The sequence below is a fragment of the Macaca fascicularis genome, chromosome 1 (genome assembly GCF_037993035.2).
Source record: "Macaca fascicularis isolate 582-1 chromosome 1, T2T-MFA8v1.1".
NCBI classification, from domain to species: domain Eukaryota; kingdom Metazoa; phylum Chordata; class Mammalia; order Primates; family Cercopithecidae; genus Macaca; species Macaca fascicularis.
Window position 1 is genome coordinate 1859689 of NC_088375.1, and position 23359 is coordinate 1883047.

Here is a 23359-nt window from a genome sequence, read left to right on the forward strand (position 1 = left end):
CAAGCAGGAAGCCCCGCATGAAAAGCCTGCAGCCAAGAACCCGTCACTTCGTCGCCTTCAGCCCAGCGTCCGATCACGTCCTCCGTCACTCAGCGACTGAGGGGCGGGGCCTGGAGCCCTACCCAATCAGGGGCGCTGACGCAGGAACCGTCCAATCAGGCGCGCAGCCGGACAGAAGGGCGCGGCTTCCGGGATCTGGCGGGGCCTTCGTCTCTCTCTTTGCAGCACTACTGGGTCTTCTGTGCTCGGCGTGCTCGGCGCTGGGAAGCCCGGGTGGCCGCCACAGCCTCTTGCCCTTTGACCTGCAAGTATCAGGAGATCCATAGCCAAGAAGCCTGGACACCCGGGAAGCTGGGAAATGGTGAGTATGTGGGCGAGGTCCCGAGGTGGGCAGGGGGCTGATGGAAACGGGCTGGAACTGGCTGTGGCGGCCCCAGGCCTCCCCACAGCTCCCTCCGGAGTCTGCAGACTCGAGACCCCGCTGGACCCGGCCCCAGCTTCCCCTGGCCTCAGGATGTGGGCTTCCGCCAGCCTCACCCGGCGTCCGGTCCGCATCTGTGCTCGACTTCCGCCCGGCCCGGGCCCTGGCTGGCAGCTGTGCGGTGGCGGCGGCAGGGGCCTGGGGAGCGCCCGGACCCAGGAGGAGCCACTGCGTGGGAGGAGCTGTGGGGCCTGGGGTTCCAGGCCTCCCTTCTCCTGGTAAAAATGAAAAGGGAGTCAAGGTTTTAACGTTAAAGAGATTATTTGAGCAAAGAGCTGTTCATCAGTGCAGAGCGCCCAGTCATGGTTTGTGGGTGCTTGGAGCAAAGGCTTTTGTAAGGGGCATGAGGAAGCGAACCAAATTCAGAAATTACAGTGACAGTTGTGGAGTCGCCTCATTTGGACTGTCCAGGTGGAAATTTCCTGATTATGTAATGAGAGGTTAATTGGAGGTCTGCGGTTGGTTCAACCTGAATATCGTTTCCCCCTAAGGTAGTAATTTACAAGACATGTATTTGAGCTGGATTTTTTTCCTTAGGAACCAATGGTACTAGTGCTACTTCAGTCTAACTGACTGCTAGTTAATTATTTTAAACACTCCAGTGGGGGACTGGTTTTCCACTGCGTTTCCAAATGTGTGACAAGCAGGGTCTCACATCCACCATCCTGTCCCCCCAGCCTATTTGTCCCTTATTGTACATTTCACACACAGTATTTTAATCATTTTTTCACAAAGCATTGGATGGCACTTTTTTAGACATCTGTTTTCTGTTTGTAAACGTTTTATGTGAGCAGAGAAGAATCCCCTGACACACTGCTTTAAAAAAATCTTTGCGTCTCTTCTTTTATCTTCCCCAGGCACAGACACCTTATCGGAATGTCTTTGGTTTGAGGTTCTGCTTTGGAAATTGTACAAGGTCATGTGTCCTGAGCCACCCTCCTGTCTTTTTCTGTGCCTAGGTTTCATAATTGTCTGCGGGTGACCCAGGACTGTCTCAAGGCGTGTTTAGTGACCATTAGCACCTTGTTCCTTTCCTCCCAGAGGACAGCCTCAGTGATGGAGGTGGAGCCTCTTAAGGGAGCAGATGGATGCCCTGGGGCTGAGAGGAAGCTGGTTCTACCCATCAGTTACAAAGCTAACCCCTTAGGATATGCAGATTGTCTTCACCCAACTCCAGCTTCTGTTCCTTGGAGACACATTGCTGGTCAGCCAGTTGGATGCTGATATTGAGAAGATAAGACAGAAATGATTTCTGACATCTGGGTTCTCTCAGACTTGTGAAGGGGAAAAAACTGTTCCAAAGGACAAGGAAAACCCACTCCAGTGAGGGGGTGCAAGAATCTGCAGAGTCAAACCACTTGGGGCACAGTGTGGTGGCTCCTGGGCAAGGGGGGAAGGTGGTCAGTGAGCAGTTCAGGGAGCAGTATGGAAACAGAGGAATGTCCCAAGTGATAGGATGGCCTGACTTGGCGCTTGAGTCAGATTTGTCAGCATTGCCACTTCCTGGGTTTTACACCTTGACAAATTTTTTTCACTTATTTCAAGCTTAGTTTTTTTATTAACTGTCAATTGCATTTTAGCAGTAGAGCTTCAAAGGTAAGAAAATGTTTAAGAGGTGGATTTCAGAAAAGACATTAAATATATAGTCAAATATTCACTTGTTAAAAATTCTGATTTACCTTTTTCTTCACTAGAGTGAGTGTAGTGAGTTTGTCAGGCCTGTCCTTTTTTAGGGGGTGATTTTAAACAGAATCCCAGGACTTACCTGTGGGAATGCTACCAGGGAAAGTAATAGGGAAAATCCTCTTCCAGTATGGCTATAGGAAATGAATACATTTCCACAAAAAAATAGTAGATTAATTTGTGAATTACATTGATTCGTCAAAATATGAGTTCCTCTTTTTTGCAGGGTGGAGGACTTGTGGAGTTGGTATCTCTGTTATCTAGATGTCTGAGTTTAATACTGAATTTTAGAAGATAGGACTTGGCATCTCCTAGATATGCTCATATGTGATTGTTTACTGAATAATTTGAATTATTGAAATAATGTGACATGTTTATTGTCTGAAACTGATAGTTTTGCTTTTTCTATTGAGGTATACAATGTAAGTGCCTTTTAATTTTATTCTCTTAAATAAACATTCTGTTTGAGTGATTTTGCTGGATCCTTCAAACACTGGGCATTTTCTCATTTACAACTAAGTAACCCGGACTGGGAAATAGAAGTCGGAGCCTAGTGACTCTAAGCTAAGGCCAATCTTGAGCCTGCAAAAGGAGGTCATTGAAGGCCCAGTTAGTTCTTCCTGGGGAGCCTCCCCTGCAGGTGTCCCAGCCTGCACACCCCAGCATGAAAGGAGCACTTCATACCGACAGGAGCTGTATAGCCCTGGAGAGCTGGGATCCACAGGCGGATGCTGTTGGAGTCGGAATGGAAGGAGTCTGGAGGCTCTTTCTGAGGATGGAATTGTTATTGTTCTGGGACTGTTTCTAGACTTTGTCAAATAAAACAAATTCACATTTAGGTAAGAAGTTACTTAATTCTAAAGGAGTATTACAACAGAGGGAAAGCACCAAGTATGATATCTTCCAGGATCTCAAAGGGTAAGGCAGACAAGGACTTGCTTTCATTTGGAGGAACAAACCAGAGTACAAAGGTGAGAGTGAGAGGACAAGATACAGGGTGGCAAATCAGATCCTAAATCAGAGAAAGTTCAACTCCCAAATCAGCCTTAGGAGGGGCGTAAATAGGAGCTGTATGTTAGCTCAAGCAGAGGGTGGTACAAATTCAGGGGCCTGGGAGGAGAGAATCTTAAGCAGTTTGGTTAATAAGTATTTTGTTCTAACAACTGAAGACAAAATTGTTCAGCTGACTGTTTATAGGGGGAAAAAATGGGAATTTGAGAGTCTGTGCCTGGCCTCGTGATAGGTATAAGAAGGAACTTCATCGAAGTTACAATGAGAGGGGTGTTGCTTTTTATTAAGCTATTCTTGGAGAACACAGAGCTGAAGGATTTCATTAATCACAGCTGTATTTACCCGCTCCATCTTCCCCCATGACTTTCCATTGCCATATTCAGCTCTTCCATTTGACTGTTCCTGAGTTGTGTCTTTTACAGTAAACTGGTAAACATAAGTACAGTGCTTTGCTGAGTTCTGCGAATAGCTCTATCAAATTATTGAACTTGAGGAGTGGGTGATGGGAGTTTCTGATATATAGGCAGTAGCCCAAAAGTATTGGTGGGCCCCCAGGGACGTGTGACTGGCCCCTGCCGTGGGGGCAGTGTTGTGGGACTGAGTCCTGAACCTGTGGGTCCTGTGCTCACTTTGGGTGGTGTCAGAATTGAGTTTTTGGACACCCTGTTGGTGTTGGAGAATTGGTTGGTGTTCAGCAAACTCCACACATTTGGTGTCAGAAAAAAAGACATCACAGCCTGTAATCCCAGCACTTTGGGAGGCGGAGGCGGGCAGATCACGAGGTCAGGAGATTGAGACCATCCTGGCTAACATGGTGAAACCCCATGTCTACTAAAAATACAAAAAATTAGCTGGGCGTGGTGGCGGACGCCTGTAGTCCCAGTTACTTGGGAGGCTGAAGCTGGAGAATGGGTGAACCTGGGAGGCGGAGCTTGCAGTGAGCCCAGATTGCGCCACTGCACTCCAGCCTGGGCAACAGAGTGACACTCTGTCTCAAAAAAAAAAAAAAAAAAAAAAAGACAAGACATCACAGCGGCCTGGGCTGGAGGCATCTCAGGGTGTCCCAGGATTGGGAAGCTCTGTTATGCTGCACGCACATTGCACATTCTCCTGGGATTCCAGCTTTCCTCTCAGGATCAGACAGGACTGAGGACTTAGAAGCAGAGTTCTGAAGACAGACTCCCCTCTTTACTCTGCTGCCACTACACGATTTTCACCCCCTTGCAAACATACCCACTAGGCACTGACATGGCCATATCCCTCCCAGAACAAGGCTTCACCCTCAGGAATCCCGTCACAGCACCTTTGCTTCTAGTTTCCCGTAGAAAACCCACACAGGTGCCTGGAAGACTCCTGGCCTATCCCCGCCCCCAGCAACCTGGTCTCCAGCCACCCAGGCTTTTGGATGATATGACCGTCATCTCATCTGCCTGCATGGACACAGGAGTGAACCGGAGCATAGCCCCACTTGGGCCAGTACCTGTAGGCACAAACCACTTCTTCACTAACCCTGCGCTGAGTACTTAACATGGGTACTTGCTAGCACTTTTCTATTTTTTTCTTTCCTACAAACCCTCTTTGATATGCAGTTTGTCCAAGGCTAACCCTCAAGTGCCTGAATCTAGACCTACTGGAGTTCAGATATCCATGAGTCCAAGACGATGGCCCTTGACTTAGCTGTGGAAGGTCACTGAAGGCCCAGTTACTTCTTCCTGGGGAACCTGGGCTGTGGCAAGTCATTGAAAGCCCAGTTACTTCTTCCCGGGGAACCCGGGCTGTGGCAGGTCATTGAAAGCCCAGTTAGTTCTTCCCGGGGAACCTGGGCTGTGGCAGGTCATTGAAAGCCCAGTTACTTCTTCCTGGGGAGCACCCCCTGCAGGTGTCTGTACACCCCAAACATGAAAGGAGCTCTTTATACTGAGAGCAGCTAGAAATAAGAGGCTTAATTCCCCCACCAGAAAATAGGAGAATAAATTTTGCTCTTCTCCCCTTTTTTAAAGCTTTTATTTACTTTTTTTTTTTTTTTTTTTTTTTTTGAGATGGAGTCTCGCTGTGTCGCCCAGGCTGGAGTGCAGTGGCCGGATCTCAGCTCACTGCAAGCTCCGCCTCCCGGGTTTTTACGCCATACTCCTCCCGAGTAGCCGGGACTACAGGCGCCCGCCACCTCGCCTGGCTAGTTTTTTTCATATTTTTTAGTAGAGACGGGGTTTCACCGTGTTAGCCAGGATGGTCTCGAACTCCTGACCTCGTGATCCGCCCATCTCGGCCTCCCAAAGTGCTGGGATTACAGGCTTGAGCCACCGCGCCCGGCCTTATTTACTTTATTTTATTTTTTGAGACATGGTTTCATTCTTTTCACTCAGGCTAGAGTGCAGTGGCACATTCATAGCTTACTGCAGCCTCAAACTTCTGGGCTCAAGTGATCCTCCTTCCTCAACAGCGAGAACTAAAGGGACACACCACACCACATGGCAAATTTTATTTTTTATTTTTTGTAGAGGTGAGATCTCACTTCTGTGGCCCTGGATGGTCTCGAACTCCTGGCTTTATGCTGTCCTCTTGCCTTGGCCTCCCAAGTGCTGGGATTACAGGCATGAGCCACTGTGCTGACACAGACGTCTTAAAGCCCCAGTTTCAGAGTGGCACCCTTTGAGTTTTCCAAGTCCAGTGACCTGTTACAGTTGTGTAAGTAGCTCTTGGTATAAAAAGAGCCTGGTGGCCAAGGTGGGCAGATCACCTGAGGTCGGGAGTTCAAGACCAGCCTGACCAACATGGAGAAACCCCATCTCTACTAAAAATACAAAATTAGCTAGGGTGGTAGTGCATGCCTGTAATCCCAGCTACTCGGGAGGCTGAGGCAAGAGAATCGCTTGAACCCGGGAGGCAGAGGTTGCGTTGAGCCGAGATTGCGCCATTGCACTCTAGCCTGGGCAACAGGAGTGAAACTCCATTTAAAAAAAAAAAGAGCCTAGTGACAGAATCTGTAAATGTAAACAAGAACCTCAGCAGGATGAGGTTAGGGCCACAAAATAGGCAGAGCCATGGTCACAGTCACACTCACCTGTAAAGTGTCATATGGAAGCACTGTTGTCCTTTCTCTTACTCAAGATTTAGCTAATTAGGGACAGGTGATATCTCCTCTGGATTAAGAATCTGCCACTCCACCATGGCAGTTTTGTGTGTTTTTTGTTTTGTTTTGTTTTGTTTTGAGATAGAGTCTCATTCTGTCACCCAGGCTGGAGTGCAGTGGGGTGATCTCAGCTCATTGCAACCTCTGCCTCCTGAGTTAAAGCAATTCTCCTGCCTCAGCCTCCCGAGTAGCTGGGATTACAGGTGCCTGCCACCACGTCCAGCTAATTTTTTTGTATTTTAATAGAGACAGAGTTTCACCATGTTGGCCAGGATGGTCTCGAACTCCTGATCTCAGGTGATCCGCCCACCTCAGCCTCCCAAAGTGCTGGGATTACAGTTGTGAGCCACCGTGCTGGCCTGTTTTCCATTTTTGCCCCACAGAATCAGCCGAAATCTCTCTTGCCTAGATGACCACGGGGACATGAGCCCAGGGTCACTGAGGACCCTGTCACAGGTGCCAGGGGGTCTTTAAACATTAGTGCAGACTAAGGTCAGGCTGACGAAAAGGTCTAAATCTGCTTCCAGTCTATGGCCATACCACTCCGAACATGCCCAGTCTCATCTCGTCTTGGAAGCTAAGCAAGGTCAGGCCTGGGAATACTGGATGCTGTAGGCTTTTTTCCTGTTTTCTTTTTCCATTAAAAATAAATAAATAAACAAAGCTGCTTCCATCTCAGAGGAAGAGAAATGAGTCATGCATGTTTCTTCTTCCCCCCCATCACAAAAGGAATCTCTTTGATTGATATCCAGATGGGACTGGCTCCAGTTTCTTGGTATTGGGGAAAAAACAAGGAGGAGATCTCGAGACTCAAACTGATAAACCAGTTGCTTCCATTTCATATGGCCGTTACAAAAACATGACACAGTCATGGATCCTTACCAACCAGGCACTTTCAGTCTAGAGCCAGTGGATAAACGGTGGAATTCAGCCTCCTGTGGTCAGTACAAGGAAGGGAGGTAGGGAGGTATACAGGGGATTGTGGCTTCACTGGGGCCACTTCTGTTTTCTTGTTCTTTTGTGAGTTCTGGTGTTGCCATCTGAAGGGCTATCCATGGACAAAAGAGTGGTTATTATCTTTGTTTCTATTGCATTTTGCTTGCCAAGAATAAATATTTAGTTTCTAATGTATTTGTCCTAGAAAGCTCGACGGGTGTTGGTTAAATTGGTCGTTACTGCATCTTATAAAATAGACGAGGAAGTGGCTAAAATTGGTTAAAATTACACAAACTCTGGGAGTCAACTGTCTGTTGGGCAGGCTTAGGAAAAACAGAACCGATAGTACCCAGATGCATAAAGATGAGAAGCTGAGGGCCTGCTTCTTGGCCCCACTCTGCCAGATCAACCTGCTTCCCAGGCCTTCTCCCACCCTGAAATCTCCCGCACAGAATTCATTAGAGGACATCAGAGTTTTGCATGGTGGTTCCTGTGCTCTCTCCAGAGGAGGTGCTCACAATTTTCCCAAATCCAAAAGCAGATAAATGAGAACAAAGAACTGTGTGATTGAGGACCTTTGTTTTTCGTTGAGACCAGTGCTGCTGGAGACATGCCACTCAGCAACCTGTTCATTCCTGCAGATCAAATTGTTTTTCATTCCTGCAGATCCAGTAGTTCCTACTTATAAGAAAGTAAATACAAACACGACAACGAAAAATCCTTGTCAACTACATTTAACCCCTTCTTTCTGTATCTCTCCCATCTGTCTGTATTTGGCTTTTATTCTATATATTTTCTTTCTAAAACTCAGTGATGGAGAAACAGATAAAGAACAGCTGGGCCCTTCATGTAACTCCTGGGGATTATGGAACATTGCATTAATGCCGTGTCCATGTTGTTCTCCCAGTGCAGGCTGGTCTTGAACTCCCGACCTTAGGTGATCCGCCTGCCTCGGCCTCCCAAAGTGCTGGCATTACAGGCGGAAGCCACTGCGCCCGGCCAAAGCATTTCTGTTGTGATACCAGTGTTGGGTACAAGGGAGTTTGTGCTGTGTTTACCTTCTCTCGCTGAGTGCTGCTGATAAGGAGTCCGGGGGAACAGTATCAGAAGACTTGTTATAGAAGCCAATTTGCAGACCCCTTTCACACCTGCGGAAACACATTACTTAGAATGGGGCCTGGAATACCAAATTAGAATACCAGATTATTTATATGTACATTGAAGCCTGAGAGACAGTATTCAGCTATGTGGTTCTCAGCCCAGGCTTCCAATTAGAATCAAATAGCCAGTTTAGAGAACTACCATCACATGTGCCCTCTCCAAAGATCCTGTCTGTGGTCTGAATGGAAGCATAATTGTTGTTTTAAGTAAGTGCCCCCCAACGATCCTCAGGTGAGATGAGAGTCAAGCTTGAGGGCTCCCAGATACAGTCACGAGACTTGAGTTCCAAAAGGAGGTCAGAGGGCTCTACTTGGGTTGGATAGGGGTAGGTCACCAAGGTCCATATTTCCTTTGCTGTACCAGAAATTGCTAGAGTTCATGGCAGGGGAGATCACCTGAAGGCAGGAAATTTTTGGTCTTTATGTGGTAGCTCATTTTTCCTCTCTCCTGTGACAAAGAATAGGGGAGTATTCCCTTTTCTGCACTTCTACCTGTAGGTGTGCTGGTTGCAGTTGAAAGGGTTGTGCTGACACCTTTAAAGGCATATTCTCAAATGCAGGTGTGATTTGTCCAGATAATCTCACCTGAGAAGGAATCCCAGAGAAGAAGGAAGAAGAGGAAGAAATGGCTGGTTCTCAGGTGAATGTGTCTGGGTTCAGGGGATGTGTCCTCTTTTCTTCTGGGACGTTATGTGTTTAGAACTTGCAAACCTTTATTTCTGTACTTCTGATGTACCTGCCTAATGTGTTTCTTTCCAACTACTTCCCCCCCTGGCTTTTTCTTATGATTGATAATCAAGGACCTCTGTAAAATCCTTCCTCCTGTGTACCAGAACCTTCTCTCCATTGTCTCCATCCAGGCTTCTTATATGTCATGACCAAATCTTACCATTAATGTATGATGGGCAGTATTGAAATGTTCTGTGACATATCAACATGGGAAAGTGTGGATCCCCAGGATTACCCCTGGGAATGGGTCTGGGTCTTGGGGTGTCAATGAAGAAGGGGACCATGTACTGTTTAGATTTCATCCACATGCTCCATCATCTCTATGCAGAACAGAATTAAGAAAAGAGACATTTAAAGAGGATGGCATTCATTGCCTGGAATAACTTAAAGTTCTGAAAAGAGAATAATTAGAAGACACTTGCTGTCTAGGATGCTAAAGAAACACTATTGAAAAACACTATTATAGATTGAAGAACCAGGGAAATATCTATAGCTTGAACTTTGCATAAAACTGATGTTTCTGATGCAACTGGAAACCATCATTCTCAGCAAACTATCGCAAGAACAGAAAGCCAAACACCGCATGTTCTCACTCATAGGTGGGAATTGAACAATGAGATCACTTGGACACAGGAAGGGGATCATCACACACCGGGTCCTATTGATGTTTCTGGCCAGACACTGTGGCTCATACCTGTAATCCCAGCACTTTGGGAGGCCAAGATGGGCAGATCACTTGAGGTCAGGAGTTCAAGACCAGCCTGGCTACCATGGTGAAACCCCATCTCTACTAAAAATACAAAAATTAACTGGGCGTGGTGACGTGCGCCTGTAGTCCCAGCTACTTGGGAGGCTGAGGTGGGAGAATCCCTCGAACCCAGGAGGCAGAGGTTGCAGCGAGCCGAGATTGCACCATTGCACTCCAGCCTGAGCTACTGAGCAAGACTGTCTCAAAAACACAAAACAAAAAACCAGATGTTTCTACATGATTAGATTCAGATTGTAATTTACTATTTTTGTGGCCAATAATATCAGAGCAGTGATGTTGTGTCCTTGATGTCATGTGATCCTTGTATGTGATCCTTGATGTCATTTTATCCTTGACATCCTTGATGTCAATTTATCCTATTATAGTTGATGTTAATTTTGTTTACTTGTTAAGGTGCTCTCTGTCAGATTTTTGGCACTATAGAGTTATTTTTCTCATTATTATTTAATACCTTGGGGAGATTTACTGACTGATATAAATAAGCCATCACATTTAATTGGGAAGCTCTTCTTTCTTTTTAGATTCTCCTTGCTTATAGCTTGCTTTGGAAAATGAAGGCTCTCATGTTTATTGGTTAGATAAACTGAAATAACCACAGGCTCTGCCACTTCCTGCATGTTCGAAAGAATATTTTCCTTGGCCCAGACACAGTGGCATCACTGTATAGCCCACTTAGAAATTCAGAAACTCAGGCTTCACCCTAGGTCTGGATCAGAACCTGCATTTTAAGAAGAAGATCTCTAGTTTATTGTGTACACATTAAAATTTGAGGGGTACCTTCTGATGAATCTACATATGAGAAATATTTACAACTTATCCTGTGTGATGTGAATATAGCAGGAAAAAAAATATATGTGCCTGTGTTGATACCCTTAATTTTATACTGTATTATTCACGAGAGTAGAATATCTACACTGGTTATGTGGAGCTTATGCCATCCTTTTTCTTCAGAATTAAGAGAATACGTTAGAGAATATTTCTGTGTTTACAATTATTTGATCATTTCAGTCTCTTGTGTAAGTAAGAACTAGTTCTCTCTGTCTCTCTTTGTGCCTGGAATCAAATTAAGAACTCTACCCATGGCCACTTGATAAGTATGTGTTTTCTCTTTTCCAGGGACTGTTGATATTCAGGGATGTGGCCATAGAATTCTCTCCGGAGGAGTGGAGCTATCTGGACCCGGCTCAGCAGAATCTGTATAGGGACGTGATGTTAGAAAACTACAGAAACCTGGTCTCTCTGGGTGAGGATCACTTCAATGCACAATTTCTATTTTACGCTAAAGATTTTATTTCCTTTGTTGTAGAATATTTTTGGGAATTTCTGCTTTGCATGAATGAGTTTCAGATTTCTGCTTTCAAGGAAAACTTGGGGATTTGTTGGTGTAGAAGAAAATAATCTTGAAGGTATTTTATCTTGACATTATCTTTCCTTTCTTGAGGTGATGTGCATACTCTAGTGGTGGTAATTCCAGAAATTTCGTGGCATAAAATAGTGTTGCTACACCCTAAAAAATCCAGTTACTACCACCAATTTTTGATTTAGTAGCAATAGGTAGTGAAGCTAGGGACTCACAAATTTAAAATACTTTCTAAATATTCTAAAGGTTCTGTGAGGAAATAGTATTTTGGGATTAATTTTCTAGAATCTGCTATTTCCTCATTTCTCTACTGAGCACAGTACTAGGTTGGTAATTAGAGAATCCAAGCAAGAGTCATGCTACTTTTTAAAAAATAAAACAGGTCCTTTTAAAAAAAAATTTTTTTAAATAAAACAGGTATTGCTGTCTCTAAGCCAGACCTGATCACCTGTCTAGAGCAAAGGAATGAGCCGTGGAATGTGAAGAAACATGAGACAATAGGCAGACACCCAGGTAGGTGGAGTAAATGAAGTAGATGATACAGATGAGAGGTTCAAAGATCAAGGAGGAAGCCAGACCTTAAAACGTGGTTTGGGAAGCTCTGCTCCAATGGAAATGGTTTCTGAGAAGCCTGCGTTTCTTTCCCTTGCTCTCACAAAGCAACGCCTCTGTCCCATGCTCTGAAATTCTTTTAGGGCTCTGCTTTCCCTTCAGTGATCTTTCTTCAAGATGACAGTGAGAGCCAAAGTCGTCTTCATAGCTTGGAACACACCATATGATCTGATTGTTCTTCCATTGCTTTGGGGACACAGGAATATCTGTATTTTTGAAAAGCTGTGTGTTAAACTATTTTTTAAGTTCCCTTTTTGCATTATGTCTAAGGTGTGTGAGAGGAGTGGGATTTGGCTCCGAATCCCAGGAACACTAGAACAGATGTTACGTGTTTTCTGCTGTGTGATTTCCCATTCTAGAGAGGTTTTAAATGTCAGTCTATAGAAATTTATACTCCGTAATTTTATAAGAACACTAGACATCTCCCTAAATGTAAGAAACTGTTATTTTTTATTAAACATTTATTGTTTTAGTATAAACTGAGATTGGTAATTTAAACTCTGCCCAAAATTCTCAACTGTAGTATAGTTTAGTGTATCTATTCACTTCTGTATTAGTTGGTTTTCACACTGCTAACAAAGACATACCTGAAACTGGGAAGAAAAAGAGGTTTAGCCGGACTTACTATTTCCACATGGCTGGGGAGGCCTCAGAATCATGGCGGGAGGCTAAATGCATGGCAGCAGCAAGAGAAAATGAGGAAGAAGCAAAACTCCTGAGAAAGCCATCAGATCTCATGAGACTTACTATCATGAGAATAGCCCGGGAAAGACCAGCCCCCATGATTCAATTACCTCCCCCTGCATGTGGGAATTCTGGGAGATACAATTTAAGTCGAGATTTGGGTGGGAGCACAGCCAAACCATATCAACTTCCTAGATTTCTTAAATATGCTATGTATTTGGGTAGCTTAGAGCAGTGCTAAGCATATATTTAACTTCCACTTCCTACCTTAGTTTATAATAACTATAATTTTATAATTTTGTTTGCTATGATCGGAACTGTTATTCATATATATGTTGGTGTGTATACATTTGTGTATATATGTACATGTGTGTAATGTGGATTTTTTCACAAATAAAAATTGTGTAAGTGTTGTGTACAATGTGATGATTTGATGCAACTATCTTAGCAAATTTTAAGCATACAGAACACTATTATGAACTACAGTCACAATGCTATACACTAGATCCCCAAAATGTATTTATCTTATAATGGAAAGTTGTACTCTTTGAACAACAGCTCCCTATTTTCGCTGCCTCCAGCCTCTGGCAATCATCTTTGTACTCTCTGCTTCTATGAGTTCAACCCTTTTTGATTCCCCTTATAAGAGAGATTATGCAGCATTTTTCTTTCTGTGCCTGGCTTATTTCACTTAGCATAATTTCCTCCATGTTCATCCATGTTGTTGAAATGGCAGGATTTTATTATTTGTAATGACTGAATAATATTCTGGAGTGTGTGTGTGTGTGTGTGTGTGTGTGTGTGTATGTGTACTTTTATTTTTAGTGTCTGCAGACATTTGGGTTGTTTTCATATCTTGGCAATTGTGAAAAAATGTTGCAGTGAACATGAGGGTATAGTTTTTTTTTTCTTTTGAGATAATTATTTTATTTCTTTTGGTTATTTACACAGAAGTGGGATGGATGAATTATATGGTAGTTTTACTTTTTCATTTTTTAATTAAGAACCTCCATACTGGTTTTGCTAATGACTCTATCAGTTTACAGCACAGCAACAATATATGGAATTTATTTTTCTTCACACCTTTGTCAGTACTTGTACTGGCTTATTTCAGTTAACATAATATTCTCAAGCTTTATCCTTATCATACAATATTTCCTTCTTTAAGGCTAAATAATCTCAATTTTATGTATATGCCACATTTATTTTTATTCATCAGTTGGGGGACATCAGGGTTGATTCTGCATTTTGGCTTTTGTGAATAATGCTGCAATATATCTTCTAGGTTCTGAGTTGCATACTTTGAATATATACTCAGAAATGGGATTGCTGGATTATATGATAATTCCATTTTTAGTGTTTTGAGGAATCTCTATACTGGTTTTTAATAGTGGCTGTGTCATATTTTTAATAGTGACTGTTGTCATATTTTTTCATCAACAGTTCACACAGGTTTCCATTTCGCCACGTCCTTGACAGATCAGTTTCTGTTAGTCTTTTTTTTTTTTTTTCCAGACAGAGTCTTACTCTGTCACCCAGGTAGGAATGCAGTGGCGCAATCTCAGCTCACTGCAACCTCTGCTTCCTGGGTTCAAGTGATTCTTGTGCCTCAGCCTCCTGAGTAGCTGGGATTACAGGCATGCACCACCATGCCCGGTTAATTTTTGTGTTTTTGGTAGAGATGGGGTTTCACCATGTTGGCCAGACTAGTCTCGAACTCCTGGCCTCATGTGATTCACCCGCCTCAGCCTCCCAAAATGCTGGGATTACAGGTATGAGCCACTGTGCCCGGCTCTGTTCGTTTTTAATAGTGACCATTTTGATGGATGTGAGGTGATACCTCATTGTGATTTTGCTTTGCAGTTCTCTACAAATTAGTAATTTTCAGCATTCTTTCAAGTGCCTGTTGTCCATTTGAGTATTATCTTTTAAAGAAAAGTCAGTTCAATCCTTTGTCCATTTTTAAATCAAATTATTATTTTTTGGGGGGCTGAGTTTTAGGAGAGATACATTCTGTACATTAACTCCTATCAAATATCTAATAGGTAAATATTTTCATCCATTTTTAAGGTGGCATTTTCACTCCACTAGTTGTTTCCTTTAATGTTCAGAAATTCTGAAGTTTGTGTAGTTCAGTTTTTTTTGTTCTTTGTTGCTTATGCATTTGACATCATATCCAAGAAAACAGTGCAAAGACCAATGTCATGATCTCCTCTATATTTTCTCCTGAGAGTTTTGTTATATTTTCACATTTAAGCGTTGAATCCTTTTAAAATATTGTTTGCATATAATGCAAAGGAAGGGTCCAACTTAATTTTTTTCATGTAGATACTCAGTTTTCAACATGATTTGTTGAAGAGTCTCCTTTCCCTATTGTATGGTCATAGCAACCTTGTGGAAGATCATTCAATTGTATACAAAGGGTTTATATCTAGGTTCTCTCTTCTATTTCATTATTTATCAATGTTTATCTTTTTATAGCTTTGTGTAATATGTTTAAACCAGGAAGTGTAAAGCCTCCTCTTCTTTTTATTTTATAGTTTTTGTTGTTGTTGTTGTTGTTGTTTTTGTTTTAATAATAGAGGCAGGGTTCAATCTGACTTCAAACTCCTGGCCTCAAGTGATCCTCTCATGTTTACCTCCCAAAGTGCTAGAATTACAAGCGTAAGTCACCATACCCATCCTTTTCTTTTTTTGAAATGGTGTTTAGCTAGTCATAGTTTCTAAGCAAATTTTAGGATTTGGAAAATATTTCTGCAAAAAAAGTACCATTGGGATTTTGATAGAGATTACGTTGAATTTGTATATCACTGTTGGTACTGATACCTTTTTTTTTTGAGACGGAGTCTCAGTCTGTCACCCACGCTGGAGTGGAGTAGCACGATCTCGACTCACTGCAAGCTCTGCCTCCCGGGTTTACGCCATTCTCCTGCCTCAGCCTCCTGAGTAGCTGGGACTACAGGTGCCCGCCACCACACCCAGCTAATTTTTTTGTGTTTTTAGTAGAGACAGGGTTTCATCGTTTTAGTCAGGATCGTCTCCATCTCCTGACCTGACCTCGTTATCCACCCGCCTCGGCCTCCCAGAGTGCTGGGATTACAGGTGTGAGCCACCATGCCCGGCCAGTACTGATATCTTAACAAAAAATCATCTGACCCTTGAGCAAGAATATGTTCAACAGTGTGTTTAATTTCTACATATTTTGGATTTGGTTAGGAAAAAATACATTGTTTGATTTCAGTCTTAAATTTGGTAAGTTGTTATGTGTCCTAACAGAATGAATACACAATTGATAATATTGTGTATTCTGCCTTTTTTCCTGGAGAATTCTGTACATGTCTGTTAGGTCTAATTAGTCTATAATCCTTAAATTTTCTGTTTTCTTACTGATATTCTATGTGATTTTTCTATTCATTATTGAAAGTGGAATCTTGAAGTCTACAATTGTGTTGCTGTGTATTTCTTACGTCATTTCCGTCAATATTCACTTCGTATATGTGGCAGCAAATATTGCTCCATATATACACATACACACACACACATATATATATATACACATATATATATGTATGTATGTGTGTGTGTGGAGTGTGTGTATATAAAACTGTTAAAGATTTTTGGTAAATGGGCCTATTTTACCATTATATCAATCTTTGTCTTGTGTGACAGTTTTTAATTTAAAATGTATCTTGTATAATTGTGGCCACACCACCCAATTGTAGTTACTATTTTCATGGAATATATTTTTTTCATTCTTCCAGCCAATTTGACTCCTTTAGAGCTACAGTTGAGTCTGTTGTATACAGCATATTTTAGAATCTTGTTTGTTCTTAATCCATTCAGCCATTTTCTTTTCATTAAGGAATTTAATCCATTTATATTTAAAATAATTCCTAAAGGAAATGACAGTACTATTACAATCTTGTTTGTAATTGTTTTCTGTTCCTTGTAGATACGTTGTCCTTCATTTCCTCTCTCACCTCTCTCACTGCCTTCCTTTTTGTTTTGTTGACTGTGTAGTGACATGCTTTGATTCTTTTCTCATTTTCTTTTGCATTACTTCTATAAGTACTTTCTTTGTGATCACCTTGAGAAATGGACAGTTCATAAAACTTCTTAAAGTTCTGATAATCTATCTCATAACTTCCCTACAATTGAGTATGAGAATTATTTATCTTTATATCCCCCATTTGATATTAATGTCAAAAATTATATCATTTTATATTGTGCATTTATTAATAGATTTATGGAGATTTATGTTGTTTTTCACATTGTACAAAATTTTTGGTTTTATGTAACATTTGGCAATTCTATATCTGTGTATATATTTACCTTTAACAGCTTTATATTTTCATATGAATTTATGATGTTGTCCAGCATCATTTTACTGTTCAACATAATGGACTGCTTTTATCATTTCTTGTAGGACCGTACTAGTAGCAGCAAACATTCTCAGCTTTTGTTTATCTTGGAAGCCTATTTTTCACTTATTTTTGAAAGTAAATTTCTTTTAGATCAAGTATCCTTAGTAATATTTTTGGTTTTATCTCATTGAAATTTTAGAAGTTCTCAGCACCACCCCCTTTTTTAAAAAAATAACTTACCACTTTTCACCTATATCTTCTTGGTATCTTTTTATTGGTCTACTGAATAGTTTCCATTACGTCCAATATTTCATCTTCATTTTTTTCCATTTTTAAATGTTACATACAACTCAATATTTATAAATGATATGTCTTCAATTTGCTGATGTTTTTTCTGCCTCATTAAGTCTGCTGTTTTAGCTCTTTAGTAAATTTTTCAACAGAGTGTATTTTCCAGCTCAACAATTTTAGTTAGGTTTTTGTTTTTGTTTTTGTTTTTGTTTTTTTGAGACAAAGGCTTGCTCTGTTGCCCAGGCTGGAGTGCAATGGAGTGATCTCTGCTCACTGCAACCTCTGCATCCCAGGTTCAAGCAATTCTCCTGCTTCAGCCTCCCGAGTAGCTGAGATTACAGGCGCCTGCCATTATGTCTGGCTAATTTTTTTGTATTTTTAGTAGAGATGGGGTTTCACCATGTTGGCCAGACTGGTCTTGAACTCCTGACCTTGTGATTCACCTGCCTCAGCCTCCCAACATGCCGGGATTACAGGCGTGAGCCACCACACCCAGCTTAGTTGGGTTCTTTTTTATAGTTTTTTTTTTTTTAATCTCTTTGTTGATGTATTATTTTCCTCATGCATGGTTTTTCTGTTTTGTTTTGTTTTTTTTAAACAGGGTTTCACTCTGTCATCCAGGCTGGTGGTATGCAGCAGTATGATCATAGCTCACTGTAGCTTCAAACTCCTGAGCTCAAGTGATCCTTCCACCTCAGCCTTCTAAGTAGCTGGGACTATAGGCGTATACCACCATGCCTGGCTAATTAAAAAAAAAAAATTGTAGAGACAGCCTCACTGTGTTACTCAAGCTGGTCTTGAACTCTTGGTATCAAGCAGTTCTCCCACCTCAGCCTTCCAAAAGCTGGAATTCCAGGTGTGAGCCTCTGTACATAGCCAGGATTTATTTTTAAATGAATAAGCAGAGTATTTTACTTTATGTAAACCATATTGCTCTTGTCACCATGCCCAGCCTGATTTTGTATGGTTATCTATATGTGTTCTACTTTTGGTCATTGAACATGTTTAAGATGATTACTGTAAATTCTTTGTCAAAAACATGCAAAAATCTCCCTTTTTTAAGGGTCAGTTTCTAGAGATTTGTTTCTTCAAGTAGGGCAGATTTCCTATTTTCTCTGTGTGCCCTGTGATCCCATACACAAAAATTTCTGTAGTACTAGAATGATGATATATGAAACAACTATGCTCTGGTAGTCTCACAGAAGCATGCTTATAGATGACACATTGCTTTTCCCTTTCTGTATTTGAGATTCTCTTCTCATCTGTAATCTTTTGAAACTGCTTATAATGTATCTTGTTATGGGTCTGTCTGTGTTTATCGTATTTGAAATGTGTTGAGCTTCTTAATTTATTTTTTTACATTTGAGAATTTGTCAGGGTTTTTTCTTTTATTCTTCAACCTAACAATTTCTATTTCTTTTTATACTTTTCTCATTTTCTTAATTTCATGTGTTTTCCCATTTTACTCATTGGCCATTATTCAGATGGTTATCTCAAAATTTTCAGGTAACTTATATATCTCCATTTCTTTAGGGTTGATTTCTGGATATTTATTTATTTATTTATTTTTTGATTGAGCCATGTTATCCTAATGTATATGTAGCAATCTTTGGTTGAGATTTGGGCACTAAAATCCACCTGTCAAAATCTTTATAAAATGGCCTTGTCCTGGGTAGTCCGACACCAAGTGACTCAGGTTAGGGTTTCCATGAGCCTCTCAAACCTATTCTCAGGATGTATGTTCTCTGGAATTTTGTGTTTAATTTCCAGTTAAAGAGGTTTACCCTTGTTTCTTCTTTCTTTCTTTCTTCTTCTCTAATCAATTATTTGCTAAATCTGTTGTCTGTCTGTGGTACTGCAGCTTCTCTGCTGCTATAACAATTATTTACCTTTGGTCTCAGCAGAACCAACCTATAATTCAAAGGTTGGTTCTATTCTACCACTATTCCTATCAGCACTTTGGGTCATGGGAGACAGAAACTAGTCTTTGGAAATTCCATCAAAAGTATGGGCATATGTGCCACTACTGTTTCTACTGAAGGAGAAGCTAGGAGTTGGGAGTTTATTCCTGAAGTCATTATGCTGTATTGAGGGGAAGAAAGAGTTGTGGTGGGTAAATGTAACAAGCTTTCCTTCTTGTCTGTGGCTTTTAATATGGTTTCTAGAGTTCTCACAAAGACATTTTGTTCAGTATATTTTTGTTAGATTATGTTCATGAAAAAATCAGGGCCTGTAGTATTTTATTATGTTATCTCGCTAATGTGTTTAGTATAATTTCATACATTATCTTTTTAGATTATATTCACCGAAGTCCAGTAAGTTGGATAATATGTTATTTTAATTTTTTTCAGCTATTTCTTCTCATTTCACCCAAGACCTCTTGCCAGAGCATGGTATAAAAGATTCATTTCAAAAAGTGATACTGGGAAGATATGGAAGCTGTGGCACTGAGAATTTAGACTTAAAGAAAGATTGGGAAAGGGTGGGTGAATCTAAGGTGCAGAAAGAATGTTATAATGGACTTAACCAATCTTTATCAACTACTCATACAAAAATCTTTCAATTTAATAAATGCATGAACGTCTTTAGTAAACCATCAAATCTAAATAGACATAAGATAAGACATACTGGAGAGAGATCTTCCAACTGTAAAGAATGTGACAGTTCCTTTTACATATCCTCAATTCTAACTCCACTTCAGAGAATCCACACTGCAGAGAAATCCTACAAGTGTAGACAATGTGGGGAAGCCTTCAAGCACTGCTCATGCTTTATTGAACATAAGACAGTTCATAATGAAGAGAAACATTTCAAATGTAAAGAATGTGGCAAAGTCTTTAAATCCTTCACAAACCTTTCTAATCACATTATAATTCATACTGGAGAGAAACTCTATAAATGTGAAGAATGTGGCAAAGCTTTTAACCACAGTTCAAACCATGCCAAACATAAGAAAATTCACACTGGAGAGAAACCCCATAAATGTGAAGAATGTGGCAAAGCCTTTAACTGGTTCTCATACCTAACTCTACATAAAAGAATTCATACTGGAGAGAAACCCTACAAATGTGATGAATGTGGCAAAGCCTTTAACCAGTGTTCAAACCTCACTAAACATAAGAGAATTCATACTGGAGAGAAACCCTACAAATGTGAAGAATGTGGCAAAGCTTTTAACCGGTGCTCACACCTTACTGAACATAAAAGAATTCATACTGGAGAGAAGCCCTATAAATGTGAAGAATGTGGTAAAGTCTTTATATCTTGTTCAAGCCTTTCAAACCATAAGAGAATTCATGCAAGAGAGAAATGCAACAAATCTGAAGAATGTGGCAAAACCTTTAACCACTGCTCAGACCTTAATGAACATGAGAAAATTCATACCTGAGAAAAATCCTACAAATGTAAAAAATGTGGCAAAGCCTTTAATACCTGTTCATGTCTTACTCAGGATCAGAGTTCATGTTGAACTAAAGAATTATAAATATAATGACTGTCAAAACACCTTTCACAGAAAAAAATAATTTTACCACAGATTAATTTGTTCATTAATGAAACTTTAATTCTCCGTCTTTTTTTTTTTTTTGGTCTACATAAATCTATCCTTATGCCAGTACTATATTGTTTAATTACTGTAACATTGTAGTAAGAGTTTATATCAGGAGTGTAAGTTACTGAATTTTGTTATCGTTTTTCAGAATTCTTGTGTGTTTGATTTTCTTTACATGTTTATATGGATTTTAGGAAGAGCTTGTCAATTTCTATTAAAGAAAAGCTACATTGGAATTTGCATTGAATCTGTAGATAAATTTGTTGGGTATTTTGATCTTCAAATTCAGTATTGTTATCTTTGAATATTGAGTATATCTCAGTTTATTCAGCTCTTTGATTTCTTTCAGCATTTTAAATAATTTTCAGTGTATAGTATGTGCAGTTATTTTGTTAAGTTTGTTTCTAATTTTTTTTTCTAGGATACTATTAATGAAATTTTAATTTAATTCTTATTTTGTTTATTGCTATGATATAAAAGTACTATCTAACCTTGCATGTTGATCTTGTGGCATTGATGAACTTTATTAGCTCAAGTAGGTTTTTATTTATTTATTTATCTATTTATTTAATTTCTTTGTTTTTGTTTTTGAGATGGAGTCTCGCTCTGTCACCCAGGCTGGAGTGCAGTGGCCGGATCTCGGCTCACTGCAAGCTCTGCCTTCCGGGTTCACGCCATTCTCCTGCCTCAGCCTCCCGAGTAGCTGGGACTACAGGTGCCTGCCACCACGCCTGGCTAATTTTTTGTATTTTTAGTAGAGACGGCGTTTCACCATATTAGCCAGGATGGTCTCCATCTCCTGACCTTGTGATCTGCCCGCCTCGGCCTCCCAAAGTACTGGGATTACAGGCGTGAGCCACTGTGCCCAGCCTCAAGTAGGTTTTTAATGAATTTCTTATACTTTTAAAATACAACATTATGGCAATAAAAGACTATTCCACTTCTTTTCTAATCTGGAGAATTGTGTTGATTTTTCTAGTATAATTTTCTGGCTCATATCTCCAGTACAATGGTGAATAGTGGTGAAAGTAGAAATTCTTGTCCTGTTTTCAAACTTGCATATAAGGCCCCCAGTCATTCACCATTAAGTATATTAGCTTTTGGTGTGGGGTTTTCCATCTTGGCTCACTGCAGCCTCAACCTCTTAAGCTCAAGTGATATTCCCACCTTAACTGCCTGAGTAGTTGGGACAACAGGCATGCACCACCATGTCCAGATAATTTTTTTTTTTAATATTTTGTAAAGATGGGGTCTCCCTATATTGTCCAGAATGGTCTTGAACTCCTGAGTTTATGCAGTCTTTCCACCTCAGCTTCCCAAAATTCTGGGTTACAGGTGTGAGCCACTGCACCTGGCCGATTTTGGGTTTTCATAGAGGCCTTTTAGCAGGTCTCAAAAGTTTTCTTCTAATAGTTTTCTTGATGTTCTGTCATTCACAGGTGTTGAATTTATCAAGCTTTTTCTATTTAAATTATTACATTTTTACTTTGTTCAAGTAATATTGTATCATATTAAACCAACATTGCATTGTGAAAATACCCTGCTTAGTCATGGTATGTAATCACTCTTATACCTTTTTATATTCATTTTTTAAATATTTCTTGGAATTTCTGTGTCTATATTTAAAGAGGATGTTGTTTCATAGTCATCTTGTGATTCTTTTGTCTCATTTGAGTATTATGGTATTACTGGCTAATAGATGAATTAAGAAGTGTTACCTCTTCTACTGCTTGAAGTTTTTGTGAGAAATTGATGTTTGTCATTAAATGTTTATGAAATGTACAACTTAAGCAGTTTATAACAGCTAGTCTATCTAAAAAGATTTTAATTAATTTTTTGTTATATGGATATAAGTATATTCTTGTGTGTGTGTGTGTGTGTATATATATATATATGTATAATGAAACAATTCATAGGATGTTTTTTCAGTTTCCTTTGTAATCCATCCCTATCAATATTTTTTTATTTCATAGTATGTCATGAACAATTACTCTAGGCACTTGACATGGAATAATTTGAAAAAATAGAGAATGAGTCCTGTACTACAATCAACAAATAACTCAAAATTTTCTCCATTTTTAGGATGAAGAATATGAATATAGTTCTGTTACATAATATTTGTGTTTACTGTGTGAGACAAATGAGTTACTGAATGTAAAAATAATTAGTGAAACTGCCCTTTGATTTTGGAATGTATGAAACAGGCAAATGCCCTACCTTCTATTTTTATCAATATTTAGATAAGACAGAAAAATAAATTTTAATAAGATATACAGAATAATCTTGTATTTGAAGAATGCTATGAAAAAGATAATTTGGAGTAGTAGTTAGCGTATGGCTCATATAATGTGTTAGGTACTATTCTAAGCCATTAAACATTTGTATGCTTAATACCTAAGAGTTTAAAGTGAAGAAATCAAAGATTCATTGAAAAAGAAAAATTGAATTTAAAAAAAATTGTATTTTTAATTGAAAAATAGTAGTATATATCTACAGTGTAATATTTTGATATATGTTTATGTTATAAAATGATTAAATCAAGTTAATGTTTATAGCTTCATATAATTTTTGTGGTGAAAACATCGAAAATAGTCTTTAT

General features: G+C 40.0%; 1 protein-coding gene across 7 annotated transcripts; it reads left to right on the forward strand.

The window, feature by feature from the left end:
* Nucleotides 1-203: 203 nt before the first annotated feature.
* LOC102144076 (uncharacterized) lies at nucleotides 204-23201 on the forward strand. Of its 7 annotated transcripts, none has more exons than XM_015430275.4 (5): nucleotides 204-361; nucleotides 8900-9041; nucleotides 11016-11142; nucleotides 11677-11772; nucleotides 19562-23201. In XM_015430275.4, the coding sequence occupies exons 2-5, from the start codon at nucleotides 9027-9029 to the stop codon at nucleotides 20596-20598; spliced, it is 1275 nt and encodes a 424-aa protein (XP_015285761.2). In that variant the 5' UTR covers nucleotides 204-361; nucleotides 8900-9026; the 3' UTR covers nucleotides 20599-23201. The 7 variants fall into 7 exon arrangements, with proteins under 7 accessions (XP_015285761.2, XP_015285793.2, XP_073884558.1 ...); XM_015430307.4 differs by having other exon boundaries at nucleotides 8944-9041; XM_074028457.1 differs by adding an exon at nucleotides 11247-11305 and having other exon boundaries at nucleotides 8962-11142.
* The last annotated feature ends 158 nt before the right edge of the window (nucleotides 23202-23359 follow it).